The sequence below is a fragment of the Epargyreus clarus genome, unplaced genomic scaffold (assembly GCF_041222505.1).
Source record: "Epargyreus clarus isolate Ecla_fem2 unplaced genomic scaffold, WU_Ecla_fem_2.2 ptg000019l, whole genome shotgun sequence".
NCBI classification, from domain to species: Eukaryota; Metazoa; Arthropoda; class Insecta; order Lepidoptera; family Hesperiidae; genus Epargyreus; species Epargyreus clarus.
The window spans coordinates 2,959,237-2,974,996 of record NW_027332227.1 but is presented as its reverse complement, the minus strand read 5'-3'; the positions used below and the strand labels follow the sequence as shown (position 1 = coordinate 2,974,996).

At 35.1% G+C, this 15,760-nt stretch overlaps 2 protein-coding genes across 3 annotated transcripts; both read right to left on the bottom strand.

Annotated features, from left to right (window-relative positions):
* Nucleotides 1–662: 662 nt before the first annotated feature.
* Nucleotides 663–4,308, bottom strand: LOC140750204 (protein CutA homolog). 2 transcript variants are annotated; one of them, XM_073083618.1, is made up of 4 exons: nucleotides 4,200–4,298; nucleotides 4,009–4,061; nucleotides 2,480–2,637; nucleotides 663–1,353 (listed from the first exon to the last, which is right to left on the bottom strand). In XM_073083618.1, the coding sequence occupies exons 2-4, from the start codon at nucleotides 4,031–4,033 to the stop codon at nucleotides 1,189–1,191; spliced, it is 348 nt and encodes a 115-aa protein (XP_072939719.1). In that variant the 5' UTR covers nucleotides 4,034–4,061; nucleotides 4,200–4,298; the 3' UTR covers nucleotides 663–1,188. The 2 variants fall into 2 exon arrangements, with proteins under 2 accessions (XP_072939719.1, XP_072939718.1); XM_073083617.1 differs by having other exon boundaries at nucleotides 4,009–4,308.
* Nucleotides 4,309–6,301: 1,993 nt separating this feature from the next.
* On the bottom strand, nucleotides 6,302–14,448 carry LOC140750230 (uncharacterized). Its single transcript, XM_073083657.1, has 6 exons — nucleotides 14,340–14,448; nucleotides 11,407–11,476; nucleotides 9,865–10,016; nucleotides 8,632–8,745; nucleotides 6,902–7,005; nucleotides 6,302–6,543 (listed from the first exon to the last, which is right to left on the bottom strand). Exons 1-6 carry the CDS (start codon nucleotides 14,370–14,372, stop codon nucleotides 6,378–6,380), a joined length of 639 nt encoding a protein of 212 aa, XP_072939758.1. The 5' UTR covers nucleotides 14,373–14,448; the 3' UTR covers nucleotides 6,302–6,377.
* Between the last annotated feature and the right edge of the window lie 1,312 nt (nucleotides 14,449–15,760).

Here is a 15,760-nt window from a genome sequence, read left to right as displayed (position 1 = left end):
GATGTTTAGAAAACTTCGATAGCGTGATTCAGCAGCGCCATCTCTTGACGCGTAGTGGGAAGTCGCTACAGAACAAAAACAAAAGAGTACCTACAAACCATAGAACATCACAACTCCCTCTTTAAACACAAGAATTGTTTCATGCTCAGATCACTTCAGTAATCGTGACGGTGGCACCTACTCGGTTGACCCATTCTTGTTCTACCACCTTTCAAATTACCCTATTGGTGATTAATCTTATATATAAAATTCTCGTGTCACAATGTTAGTTACCGTACTCCTCGTAAACCGGTTTACCGATTTTCACCAAATTTTATATGCATATTCAGTAGGTCTGAGAATAGGCTACTATTTATTTTTCATACCCCTAAGTGATAAGGGTTGTTCACCCTTAACATTTTTTATGTATATGGCAACACAACGTTTCCCGGGTCAGCTAGTTACAGATATACGGCATTGACCACTTATTATCCGACGGACTAAATGCCTAGAATGCCTAGATGTTGTTTCAATTTTTTTTAGAAAACGTTTCAATAGTATTTCCACTCATTTCATAATAATGTTAGGTGAGATACAGATACACATAGATTATATAATAAATAATTATTTAAATCGCGAGATCTAGACATTTTCCAATTATCTAAAATCAAAATAAAACTATATTATCTTCTTCTCACAATTATATTTAAAACAAATGCATTTTTGCTATATAATAACTAATTATAACTTAAACTATTAAAAACAGTGAAGCATAGTTTCCTACTTAGCTTGATCTTAGACATTAAACAACACTTAGATACCGAATATTGACGAGTAAGCAACGACGCGCCAAATACAGAATCACAAAGGTTTAATGTGCCTTATAAAACCGATTCATCGCGGAGAGAAGATGGGCATCGCGGCGAATGCCCATTATAAACAATTAAGTTATTTACATTTCCGTAATCGCGACTATTGTGTACTCGTCGAGTATCTTAACGCGCAAAAAGAATTCCTTGATCAAGTCTTCCTGCTACGGTTCTCAGAGACAGTCCTGACCTTATAATAAAATTAATTAATTGAAATATGTTACAACATAAAATAGTACTATATAATATTACAAACTTCACGTGAGTCTCAAAACTTTGGGACCGATAGAGTTCTGTCAATGTCGCTAGATGGCAGCACATATCAACATATCAGCTAAGATTATTCCTTGTCCGGTACAATTTCTCCAATCCACTTCAAGTACGGCAGGTTACCATTCTTTATAGGCAACGATATAACCTCACAAACTTCATATGGATGATTTGAACGAACAAACTCTGTGAGCTTATCCACCATGGACGTGCGGGTTTTTATCATGAGTAGAGCCTGAAAACAATTTAATTTTTTATTATGCTAAAGTCGTAGGAGCATGCAGTCTATCTGATGGGAAGTGGCTACTGCCACCCATGGATATCTGTAATCAACCCCAGATAGGATTAGATATTCCTACCCGAGGTCGGCCACAGATGCGCCGCTTCCTCTTAGGACTAAGCTGGAATGCCTCGGAAAAGTATTTCTTATTTGTTATACCCTTACCACACTCATCAAACCAGAACAAAGCAGCACTTAACAATGCTGTTATTAGGCAGAAATAGGAGTGGTAGTGGAGCGCCCGAGTGGGACCACAAAGGTTTCTACTACCTTCAAAACTGCTTTTGTATTGCTACTTAATTCTTATAAAAATCGACTAGAGTTATGAGTTATGGCACTTTCTTTATTTTAGACAAACCTAACTGTAATGTTTTACGAATTTAATATATTATTTTGAAATAATTTTAAAATAAAATCTTTTATACATGTGACATGTCGAATTAAAAAAGAAAAAGAGCTGTCAGACAACAGACAAAGACTTATCAGTGGTTAAAAAATGGAAGGTAGTTGGGGCGGGAGAAAAATACATTATGTTGACTAGCATAAATATAAATAATATATTGTTTTGAAAATGTGGAATAAAGCAAACCAGGAGAGGTTAATTAAAGACATAAGTAATGTTGAAATTAAGATGTAAATATATTTAATAGTGGAATCTGATGTGATCATTGAATAAATATGTACTACATAGAAGATGTTTTATTAAATCACATTTAACAACATCTGAAATCTAAAATTTCTGTTATGCCCTGTAGGCTGCAAGCCATGCCAAAGAGACATACATAAATAAATAAAAAATATTTATTGCATCAAACATTATTTTACAATATTGTTGGGTACCCTCTTTTAATACTTGTAATAGAGGGTCCTGCCCCCAAATATAGTTTTTATTTTGTGGTCCCGCTCTTCCCTTATACAATGCTTAGTATGTACTACAAAATATATATTTCCAAATATATTATACGTCAATATCATTATGTCAACAAAGTTGAGTTTAAAGATGCAAATTTAAATTGTGATGTATTTTATATGCACATATACAAAATTTCGAAAAACACAACCCTCTGAATTTTTGACATACCTCACTATCTTCATTTATTTCATTCTTCCACTCATAAATTGATGTAATCTGTGGTATAATATTAACACACGCTGCAAGCTTATTCTTGACTAATCCGTGACTTATTGTCTTTCCCACATCAGCATTCGGTACGGTTACATATGCCACGGAGTATTTATCTGAAATTCATAAAAGTAGAAATTATTATAAAACAAAGACACATGACTCCATAAAAATAGGGCTGTAGGGTGAGACATATATACATACAATCCAAAAAATTTACCATCCACAGTTGAGGAAAACACTAGTTAGGACTAATAAATTTTACTCTAGGATTTTATGTGAGTAACATGGACACACATAGAGACAAATACACAAACATTCAGATCACGAACAGATATCTAAATTCATAATTTAAACATCTCTACGATTGGGGATTGAACCTGCGACCCTACTGCATGCAGACCAGTATAATAACCACTCGCCATGCATCATAAACCTGAAGAGATTGATAACAATCAAATAAGTTTATTTGAATGCACTAATTGTTGGAAGTTTCAGTCAGATTTGATAACATAATTCAAAATTATTTAGACTAGTAGTATGTGTTCTGGTTTGAAGGGTGTGGTAATGGAGACACTTTCTGTGGCATTCGAGCTTAGTCCTCAGGGGTAGCATATCTGTGGTAGGCCTCGGGTAGGAATCTAATCATATCTGGGGTTGATTACAGATGTCCATGGGCAGCAGTAATCCCTGTTAGGTGGACTGCATGCTTATCTGCTACTCTATTATTATAAGAAAAAAGAACAATAATCTAGAACTGTAATCTATACATGTGAGGACGGAATTGTTTATTGTTTTTTTTAGTAAAGAGTATCTATAGTCCGATTCATAATTAGATGTCCAAAATGTAAACAAACGAGATGACCTATCAAAAAAAAAAAAAAATTCAAATGATAGTTAGCAAGTTAAGTGGCTATTGCTGCTAATGAACATTTGAAATCAACTCCTGAGATTAGAGGCCTATCTTAGGTTGGCCACAGTATTGCTATCTCTACCTCAGATGATTATATCTTTTTAATTATGCCTTTAAGATCTGATCACAGAAGCGTTTAACATTGCTATTAGGTGCAAACTGGTGTGGCAGAGATGGTGGTTCACCTTCACAAATGTAATAAAAGGGGTCACATAGTATCCTTTATTAGGCAGTGTCACTAAATTATCGGGATAATTTAAAACATTTTTCTTTAAATTATGTTATTGTAATCTTATTTTCAAGCAACAGTTTATGTTATACTGTATATACACCATAATAACTTTTCACTTCAACACTGTAGATAAATTTTGGCAAATGTAAACTATCGTTCGGTTTACAAACTTAAATTCCATATATTCAATATTTTATCCACAACCAGTATAGACTAAACAAAAACACAAATAAATAGCATGTACAAAGTGCTTATTTCTGTAAGAAATTTCTTCTGGCAGATCTATTATATTATTTCTTGGTTTAGAATAGTCGCTATTATCACAACAATTGTACAACTTACCGGCATCGATACTTCCAGAAGACATGTTAGCATGTGTTACTGCAATACACGGCCTTAAAATTGAAAAACACAAAAGAAATATCGATTTTCTCTTTAAGGCAAATTGCATTTTATGCTCAACTAAAATAAATATCCAAGATGGGTAGTGATTTTAGGTTGCAAATTATATTAGGTTTACATGACAGATTTACTTTCTAAATGCAAATTGCGACGAGACCGATCTTTAAATTTCTGAAATTTTCATGAGAATTTGAGAATTAAAATATTGCTTTGCATGCCGTCACTGTCAGCTGAGTGACATTGACAAATTGACATTCACATCAGACAGTTTGGCGCGTACTCATTTTTCTAGTATTGTTTTTAAGACCTTGGCTTCTAGCTTTTCAGCTTAACTTAGAAATACGTAATATTACGAATTTGTATAGTATGTTATATGTAATGTTAAGTATTCATAAATATTATTATTAAAATTGGCCACTTTTTAAGTACGCAGGTTCTTCTCACATAGGAACATTATTATCGTTATTGGCGCCTCTGCCTCACACACAGAAAAAATGTTTACTTTGCAACCTTGGAGTAATATTCTCCCTATGTGTGTGCTTCAATCGAAGAGTAAAGTATAAGTATGTCGATTAATATTTAAAAAGAAAAATTCTAATGAGAGATTTAATAAAGAAATATATTTATATATTCATACGATAAATAATTAATGAGTAAAAAGTGTATTAAAATGAATATAATTATGATTAATAGATCTCTTTATATCATCATATGTGCCTTTATTATAATCTATAAAAAAAATTACACGATACCATACAATAGGGAATATGCATGTGATTTAGATTTGCTTGTTATTTTTTTCCTCGGTACATTACGGTCCTGAAATTACATCTAAACCATTATTTTTTCTTTATTTCGTGTTAAATTGTTTAAAACTTTAATCAAAAATCGTAAATTATGCGCGCGAAATTCAAATTTGTAAAACGCATTCCCATTGGTCGAATCGAAAAATGACGTCACATAGCGTGTTACGATGTTTATCGGCGTCGATATTCTAACTGTTTGAGAGAAAAATTGTTTTTGTCTATATTCCTACAGTGTTATTTATTACCTAGTGCGATTTTTCTACATAGTATTATTAGGAATAATCAAGAACAATGATTGAAAGTAGTTTTGTCAAAGCACAATCGGACTATTTACCTAAAATATGCAAAATGAATAAACTGGTTTTTATGCATAGGTCAATTTGGAAATATTTAACTGATCATAACTTATTATGTTGATATTTTTTTTTATAATATAGGAGTAGCACACGATCATACAGTCCGCCCATGGACATATGTAATCAACCCCAGATAGGATTAGATATTCCCACCTAAGGTCGGCCACAGATGCGCCGCTACCCCTGAGAACTAAGCTGGAACGCCTTGGAAAAGTCTGTCTCCTACCACACCCTTCAAACCGGAACACAGCATCACCACCGGTTCACCAGGGTTCTACCACCTTCAACCAATCACCTATCTTCACCTATCTTTATAATATTATAATAGATTATAATGCATTTTGTGTGTTTCAAATGATAGTATTTGTTGTAGAAGTCGATAAGTACCTAACGAAGTAGATGATCAATGCAATATTTTAAAATCATTTACCTAAAATTATTGTTTGTTACAGTAAATACAAATGTTAATGCGATTTTGGAGATACTATATCTGTTTCCTATAATCTTGCTCCACATTTTTCGTATTTTCGCATCTTTTGTAAAAGAAAAAACACTATATAATGTATTTATAGTTTATAGTACTGGTTTTGCACAATAAGTCCAGGAAATATTTATAAAGTGGTTATTTAGCCTTTCCCATGATGTAAATAGCGATGAAACCTGAAAACGTTTAATAATACCTTTATGTGCATACAGTTATCATCAATATTAATACAAATCACGCTACGTGACGTCATTCAAAGAGCGCGTAAAATGGCGGCGTTCAAATGTGTCAAATTTTATTGATACTTTAAATAATTTTTAAAAAAATATTTCAATCACTAATAAAATTGTTTATATTTTTTACTATGTTAAAACGATGTGATAAGTGGTTTAAAATAATAAAATAAAAATGTGCATATTCCCTATTCTCATATATTATTTTACTCTTTGATACAAGTCGTGTTGTGGCGTTTTCAATTTTGTCCTGAACGTGACGAAACACCAGAGTAATATTATTGTTATTCTATGCACCAGAGCGCCATGACATTAGTAAATAGGACGTTTAAAACAGAAAAGGAAATCAATTCGAACAATGCACAAATCGTTTAATTTTGTCATTTGGAAAATATAATTGTAATATTGTTAATTGTTTCATTTTATACTACTATTCTGTTACTGCGACACAAGAGCAAGCAACAGATATCCGAAACGTGTTTTCTTTCAAATTCTCATCTAGTATTCCAAACATTTTTACGTAAATATATTTCTCAATACACGTAGCTTCGTATCCAGTTTCCAGCATGATTTTGTTCAGTGGAGGATTCTCGCCTCTGTAATAAAAAACACAATTATTGTTTAAAAAAATATATCGACAACTAAATATAAAATCAATTATATGTACAAATAATCTATTTTTGAAACTGAATTTAAATGGGCCAACCAAAAAATCATAAATCATTTAAATAATCGATTTTTAAAACATGTTATAGTCCGCGCCAAACTGCTAGTCCGCACTGAAGTTGTTGTGAGCAGGTGTAGGTAGTCATACAATTTGCTATGGCGACGCGATTCATTTCTATATTCAGGGCAGACAGCAGTTTTACGCAGACTATCCCTTCTTTTTAACGCTAACGCTGGATGAAAGGAAATGCTGAAAACAATAATTTCTAAACTAGATAAGTATCTTACTCAGCACATATTTCCACGTCATATGCGTGAACTGTATCCTCGTCCGAGTTCAAAATAAAAATCCAATCTCCATTAGTGTCTCGTGCAATGAAGGGTTTGACCGGCTGAAAAATAAAGGCCATTTACATAATACCTTAACTTAACTTTCGCTACTTAATGTGAAATGTTAGGAACACTAGATGAGACTTTAACACATTCACTGTGGTGTGTGGTCATACTGACCCATGGTGAACTTCCTTGTGGTGTGGACCAAAGAATAGTGTACTTTCGCTTGGTGCGGGGCGTAAATCTCAGTAAATACTTTGTAAATAATTTGTAAAATAAAATAAATACAATAAATACAGAGTGAACGGTAATAACGAATAATATAATCACTACTCTTGTCGTTTACGACCTAATCCATCAGCATATACGAATGGCACTGAACAGTAATTTTTCACCTTAAAAATGCCTGTAATGAAAGCAGTGAATTTCTTTAATCCAGAAAAAAGCACCGCATAACACTGCTGTTATGAGGAAGAAATAGGTGTGGTTTTAGTACCTCCGGAGTAAAACTACGAAGGATTCTATAATTAAAATGGCTTTGAAATACCTGTAAGGTAATGGAGATACATAATAATAAACTGTACCATTAGTGATGTAAAATTTTCAGCAAGTTTTTTTTTAGAATAGGTATAGGAGTAGCAGACGAACTTGCAGTCCACCTGATGGTAAGTGGCTACTGCCGCACATGGACATCGGTAATCAACTCCAGATAGGATTAGATATTCCTACCTGAGGTCGGCCACAGAAGCACCGCTACACCCGAGGACTAAGCTGAAACGCGTCGGAAAATTATGTCTCCCTTACCACACGCTTCAAACCAGAACACAGCAACGCTCAACACTGCTGTTATAAGGCAGAAATAGGTGTGGTGGTGGTGCTGCCGGAGTCGAACCACAAAGGGTTCTACCACCTAAAAAATCTCTCAAAATCTCTAAAGAAGTCTCAATAGGACTTTTTATTAAGTTGACCACGATGAAGTTGAAATGCCTCATGCAACTAATTACGTTAATCTGCCTTAAAATATTTAAATAGCACATACTGTGTTACGTTAAAATTTGCTACACCTAACCTAACCAGTCTGTGATATGATAGGAATGTCGGAGACACGAACTGTACATTACACATTGCACCCTCGAAGGAAGTATTTAACGTCCCATGGCTCCTAAAAGTATGGCCACCCCTCACCATCATATCAAACCACCTCATATAAAATATATTTAAAAATTATTTTATTCCATACTCTTTAAATCTTTATTACAATTTGTGTTTTAAACTATTAGGTACATTTTTATATTATTAATCAAGCTTAACATTAAAAATAAAAATAGTTTAAAAACACGCTTTTATTGCTAATCGAACTAAAAACTAAAAAATAATCTAACTTATTAAAATAATAATTCAATTGAGAGTTAAAAGTTTTAAATGTTACAATCATTCTATTCAATCTATGAGAGAACTATGAACCGCAGTAAATTGCACATTATTTTCATTTAGATAATTTATTACTTTGCATATTATTATTTACATTACATATTATTTTCTTATTTAATATTCATATTTTTATTAATTTAATTATGTGCGTATATAAACAATCTTATATAAAACCAAGTAAATATGCAATCGTATTTACTTTAAACCTTCCTTCACTTTCAGGCATTAATTACAAAATAAAATGAAGAAATTACCTTTTCTTCAGTCGAGCATGGATTATCGCCTTTATTTGCCTTTAATTCTGTATCTAAAGATAACGGTGTTATAAGTAACGCATTTCTGTCGGGAAACAGACCAGTTGCCTTCATCTGAAAACATTTATACAATTTTAATTCTTACAAATATTTTTTTCTATCTATTAACAATAATATTTCCTAGACCATGATTCCAAAAAAAACCCAAAAAGACCCAGGACAAGAAGCCCATGTCCCTGTAGTTCCGGGACTAGAATAGGGCTACGGTATCCCCTGCCTGTCGTAAGAGGCGACTAAAAGGGGGCTTCCGGGGTTACGGGCGGCAAGAGTGGGAGCTCGAACTGTCCAGTATGCTATCCCGGGAAGGACGGCGGTATGTGTGGTCGCATACCGTCGTAATCACCAGATGTTGTGGGAGGAGCGAACGCTCCCCTAGGGCAGAGCCCGATTCGGGCATCGCGCTTGGAGGACTCCGGTTGTGTTCCGTTCTAGATCCCGGAGTTCTCCAACAAGCGCCGAGGACGGCCACCGGGGGGGGTTTTAGTGCGGTAAAAATCCCACGTCGTCGGGTACCTTTTGAAGGTTTCCCCCTCGAAAAAAAAAAACCGTCCCTGCCCATTAGTCCGCCAGTGTACTTAGGTGTTAAAATGTGCTCAGCGACTACAGTTGTCAATAGGATTTAGGTCGACATTGGACTCGTGGTCGTCCTTCACACTTGCGCGATCATTTTTATCCTTAACTTGCAACATTTCGAATCATGGTACCCGTCTGCCTTGTCGGCTTATCAAATTATGTATATAAATAATTAGCCAAGTACGAGTCGAACTCACAAACGAAGGGTTCCGTGCCATCAAATTGTTATTTTTTTAGTATTTATTGTCATTGCAGCCATAGAAGTAAATGCATTTAAAAAAAATCAACAGTCTAACTACGGTTCTATATACAAGGCGAAAAACGTCGAAAAATAGCGGTTTCTTGTAGCAACCCCTATTTATTTTCAAGATTTATTTATCTTATAATTTGTTCTTAAAGCGGCTACTATTATACGAGTACGTATTCTGTGAAAATTACAAGAGTCCATCGATAAAGCCCACTGACAGACGAACAGACGGACGGACAGCGGAGGTTTAATAATAGGGTTCCGTTTTTGCCCTTTGAGTACGAAACCGTAAAAATGTGGACTTCTTAACCGATTACTTCTTTAATTATGCGTTACAATGGGTGTATACTTACCTTGTTTATCAGATTTTGTGCAATTTCTTTAGGATATGTTTTGGCATATTCGCAGAAACCTAACTTCACGCATTCTTTTGGAATGTCAACGTAAGTGGTGTAATTTGGAGATAAGGATGATGCAGATGTTACAACAGGCACTGTCACCATTTCTGCCGGGCGAAAAATGAAATAAAATGTTTAGTCCGCGCCATACTGCTAGTCCGCTCTGAATATAGAAATGAGTCGCGTCGACATAGCAAATTGTATGACTACACCTGTTCACAACCTATACCTGTTGTAGGCTCTGAAGTTGTTGTGAACAGGTGTAGTCATACAATTTGAATTCAGAGCGGACTAGCAGTTTTGCGCGTATTATACGTATTTAATTGAGATATGTATTAAATTTTAAACATTTGTGTAATATGGTGTCTTTTAGTTTTTTATCAAAAATATGTGGAGTTACATGTATAATATGAATACGTTCGTATATAGTTAATAAAAGAGAAAAAAATACTGATTTGATTTAATAAATATACAAATCGAAGCAACATTAATTTATAGTATTACCCATTATTCCTCTAAGCTATACTTATATGAATAAGGGAAAAATACTTAAATGAGACCGTTTTATAAAAAATTAAACTGCAAAATTACTCGTAGTTTTTTAAAAAGTCTTTCCCTAGCCGGAACTCAAAGGTGGTAGAACCCTTTGTGGTTCGACTAGCAGCAGTGTTAGACGCTGCTGTGGTTCGTTTTGAAGGGTGTGGTAAGGGAGACATACTTTTCCGAGGCGTTCCAGCTTAGTCCTCAGGAGTAGCGGCGCATCTGTGGCCGACCTCGGGTAGGACTATCTAATCCTATCTGGGGTTAATTACAGATGTCCATGGGCGGCAGTAGCCACTTACCATCAGGTGGACTGCATGCTCGTCTGCTACTCCTATGTTATAAAAAAAAAAACTCAAATCCATCCGGGACTCGAATCAATTCAAAACACACACACACACATACACATACTCTCTCTGTATTATTACGCCAATTCTGGGTTAAATTTCTGGGAATTAACGAACAACAACAAACTAAATTAGATGCACCTAATTATTCCTATCGTATTATTCAAATGTTATAATATATTGTGGTTTTCCTGCATGCATCCAAATACATACGATATTACACATTTGATATTGTAATAATAAACAATATTATTGTAAATTTAAATACAAAATTATTTGATATTTAAACTAAAGATGGAAAAACCCACTGTGGTTGGTCTATGGCAGAGTAATACTTTTCCAAGAAATTTCAGCTTAATCCTCGGAGGTAACGGTACACCTGTGGCCGACCTTAGGTGGAAATCTAATCCTATCTACGGTTGAATACACATGTCCATAGGCGGCAGCAGTCACTTATGATATCTGGTCATGGGGAGCAGCAATCTATGATATATTAACTGTGTTAATAATATTAACTGTGATATTAAAACTACTTTCAAGGGTGATAGATAAGTAACTACTGTTAAAATGTACGATGAGGCAACTTCAAAAATATTTCACAATTACTTACCCGATGTCTCGTTGTAATCGAGCAACCTCTTAGGCAACGACATGCTCGTGTGCAAAGTGCAGAAGGAAATCTGAAACATAATAAGTATGTTGTTAAGAATTTTTAGACCAGCAATTTCAAATCATCTATTAACATTTAAATACACAATAACTGCCACACCTATTTATGCCTATTTTTTTTTATAAATAAAACAATATCTTTGTCGCTGACTTACGCCTGTTATTAAAAATCAATCTATCCAGTGTTTTGCGCTCGTTGCGTACCGAAGATCAACATTCGATAATTTCTTCATTTTAGACATTGTCATTTTTCGATCAAGGGCAAGCGGAAACGTCAGGGCCGGATTTAAGGGAGGGCAACCGGGGCGGCAGCCCCGGGGCCTCCACATAAGAGGAGCCCCCATAATAGAGACGTCGGTCTTTTTTTTCAATTTCGTCTAGTAAACACTAGAAAAAAAATATATATATGTATATCTTTTCCTTTGATATTTTTTACGCTGTTTTACCTTTATCACAGTACAGTAGGTACTTTGTACAAATATGAATACTAGAAGAATATACCTGCATTTGAAAATAAAATATTTATTGAAAAACTCAAATGAAAAATTGTTCATTTTATTCGGAAAATAATTTGGAGCCTCAAGGCCTCTAGACTTCTAAAGCCGGCCCTGGGAAACGTCGAAGTACGGTAAATCTTAAGATTTACATTACAGGGAAACGGTAAATGTCAAAAATTTGACACGTTGAGATGGTTTCAGTGTTGTCTCTGTACATGATATACGAGTATATTATTGCTATTGGGTAGATTATTAAAAATACATTTTTTATTACTATTATCATTGCATATTTTAAGTCCACACTAAATTTACATATAAAATAGATGGAGTTGGGGTGTTCATCGCAAATTAACATAACGTAAAACGTATAATAAAACGTGTTCATCTACTACGGTTGAACAATTAGATCGAAAAATGCCGCAAATTACTAGTCTGTTATACAATATCCTTCATCCATACGGAGACCCCCTATAATATTCAACTTTATTTTATTTTCTCCAACAAGCGTTGAGGACGGCCACCGGGGGGGTTTTAGTGCGGTAAAACCTTTGGCGAACCTATTCTGTTACCGTCGATCAATTGTACCTACCCATTTTCAGGCAATAAATGATTTGAATTTGAATTTAAAAATCCCACATAACCCGGGGTCGCTCCCACGTCGTCGGGTACCTTTTGAAGGTACCTGGTTAAGAACAAAAAAAAGGGTTCCATTTTTACTCTTTGGGTACGGAACCCTAAAAATAGAATAGTAAGCGAGTAGGGCGTGGCAGGTAATTCCCATTTATGTAAATTTAGATCTAACCTATATGATTCATAGTTACTCTAATGCAACAACCAAGACGAGCTTGATACAATATAATTCATTGTGAAATATTTTGCTCCCCGCACCAGTAAGGTAACACGCACAATAACACGCGAGCTACGGGCTCGTACACAAAACTGCTATGCGACGCGATGCGAATTCGCAACGCAGAAAATTGCGACACGAATTGCTGCGATGCGATATGGTGCGGCATAGCGTCTCCCAGGGTGACCAACAATAACAACAACTGTGACGAAACATCGCAGGAATGCGCGATGTGAATCAATTCGCAAGTTCTTGCGATGCGTTGAGGGAGCTCGCAAATTTTTACGATGCGACGACGCATCGCAGTTTTGTGTACAAGCTGTACAGTCGACTATCGATCTCGGTTATTGCCTCTCGCTGGCGACCGATGACAACATTTGGCGGGGTTTATTTCTTAAAGCCCAGAAAATACACGTTATTTATTCCCAAAATAACCATCATCGGCAACCCATTACTGTCCCACTGCTGGACACGGGTCTCCTCTCAGCATGTGAAGGATTAGGCCATAGTCCACCGCGCTGACCAAGTGCGTATTGGTAGACTTCACATACCTTAGAGATTTTTTTATATAAATCTCTCAGCTATGCAGGTTTCCTCACGATTTTTTCTTTCACCGTTTATTAAGTGATAATTAATTTCTAATACGCACATAACTGAAAAATTAGAGGTGCCTGGGATTTAATCCTCGGACTCCTCGATCGAGAGGCCGAGATTGTTAACCACTAGGCTATCACTGCCTTCATAATAACTAATCAATATTGATATATCATCACATTGAGCAAATTGTATTAGTATAAAAAGTCCGAAATTACTCGTATATTTTTTAATAAATTCCGACATTTACCAACGCACGTTGGTTCTTCTCTTAGGATGGTCCGGTAAATGCTAAAATTTGCCGCATATCGGGGTTTTCAAGTAACACATTTTATATTGATTAGTAATAACGGAAGTTATTCTTAAGCGTGGCAAATTATACTTCCGTCCCGGGCGACTTGAACATAAACTTTTCAGTAACAAATTTGAACGTTTAAAATTATATAATTAAGCAGATTTTTCTATCACTTCGATAATTAAGACTATATCGAAGACTTTGGATTTGAAAAATGTCAACAAATATAAAAAAAAAAAAAAATAAACGCTTTCTACACTCACAGCCCCCACACTAGGATTCCCTGTGTAGTGGGTGCCATGGACACACACATAGACAAATACACAAATACCCAGACCTAGAAACAGAAATCTAAATTCGTCATTTAGATATCTGTCTGGCCGGGGATCGAACCCGGGACCCTTTGCGCGTCAGACCGGTATGGTGGCCGCTCCGCCACGCGGGTCGTCAATTACAAATGTCAACAAATTTATTAAACATTACTTTATATGCATTACATTGCATGCCGATATTGGCCAAATGGGCAGAACATTGTCAAATTATAGCATCTAGTGTACCATATTTGATGCAATAAATGAATAAATAAAAAAAACCTGGACTTCCAGACAAGTCCGCTTGATTTTAAAATATTAAGAACATACCAGCAAAATCGGGAACACTTTGAGCGCGCCCATGTTGTACAGTTGCGATAAATTCTTATTGCATGTACGCCGAAGCGCAGGGTTTATATTGTGTATTTGCTACAGCCAAAGTGATACATTCTGATATTCTACATAATATCTAGTCATTATGTATAATATATATTCAACTTGTTCAAAGGGATAAATAACACGGAATTAATCACATTAACCAGCCATTATACAATATAATATTTTCAAAGATTTCTAAAGTAATAAAACAAGTATAGGTAAATTTTAGAAGTTTCTATTTGAACTTTCCTTAAGCATAATTATATTTTTTGTAATTTTATAATGATACTCAGGTCGAATAATAGACATGTTGAGATGTTTTACGCGCAGTCTCTGTACACGATAAATACATGCCTTACTTACCAATCCTAAAGAATTTCATACAGACTTGGTATTGGTTAGATTAGGTTGGAACATAAAAGAAAAAAGAAATAGAAAACGCGAGCAGGGCGCGGCAGTGCCCTGCGAGTGGGTGAGTCCGATTCACGATAATTCGGACCTAGATTATATGATTTATAGTTACTGTAATAAAACAACCAATATTAAAATCTTGGGCTTTATATCGACAACTCTTTGACTTGGTATCCGCAAGTTGTGGAAGTATGCCGGAAGGTCAACGCCACTCTGCGCTCACTATATCGTCTAAAACACTTTCTTCCTATTAAGACCAAGCTTATGCTTGTCAACACTCTTATTCTGCCTATTATTGACTATGCAGACGTGTTCTACTCAGATCTGACCGAAGCTCTTCTTAATAAACTAGAGCGCCTTCTCAATCATTCTATTCGATTCATATTTGATCTCCGAAAATATGATCACGTTTCTCTATTTCGTCGCCAACTTAAATGGCTTCCTATTCGTCAGAGGCGTAACTCTAGGGTTCTCTTCCTTCTTTATTCTATCCTTTATGATACGAATACTCCTTCTTATCTGAAGGATTCTTTCCAGTACCGGCACTTAACTCACGATAAAATGCTTCGGTCATCTCATAATTTAAAAGCAGATATTCCATCACATAATAGTGGCTTCTTCCATTTTCCTTTAGGTACTGGTCAGGCAGTTCTGCTCTGGAACGCCCTGCCCGTGCACATAAGAAAAGCTCCAAGCAAAGCGATATTTAAAAAACTTGTCCGAGAGTATCTGAGCTCCTCATCTGACAGATAAAGCATTTTTTATCTCTTTTCTCTTCACCTAAAATATATATGTATACTAAATATAATATTATATATATATATATATATATATATATTTATTTACAATATTTTATTATTATATTTTAGATATATGTGTGTATGTATATATTTGGATATGTATTTATATATGTAGTAAGTATTACAATATTTATGTATTTTGACACCTGCCGCAAATTCTCT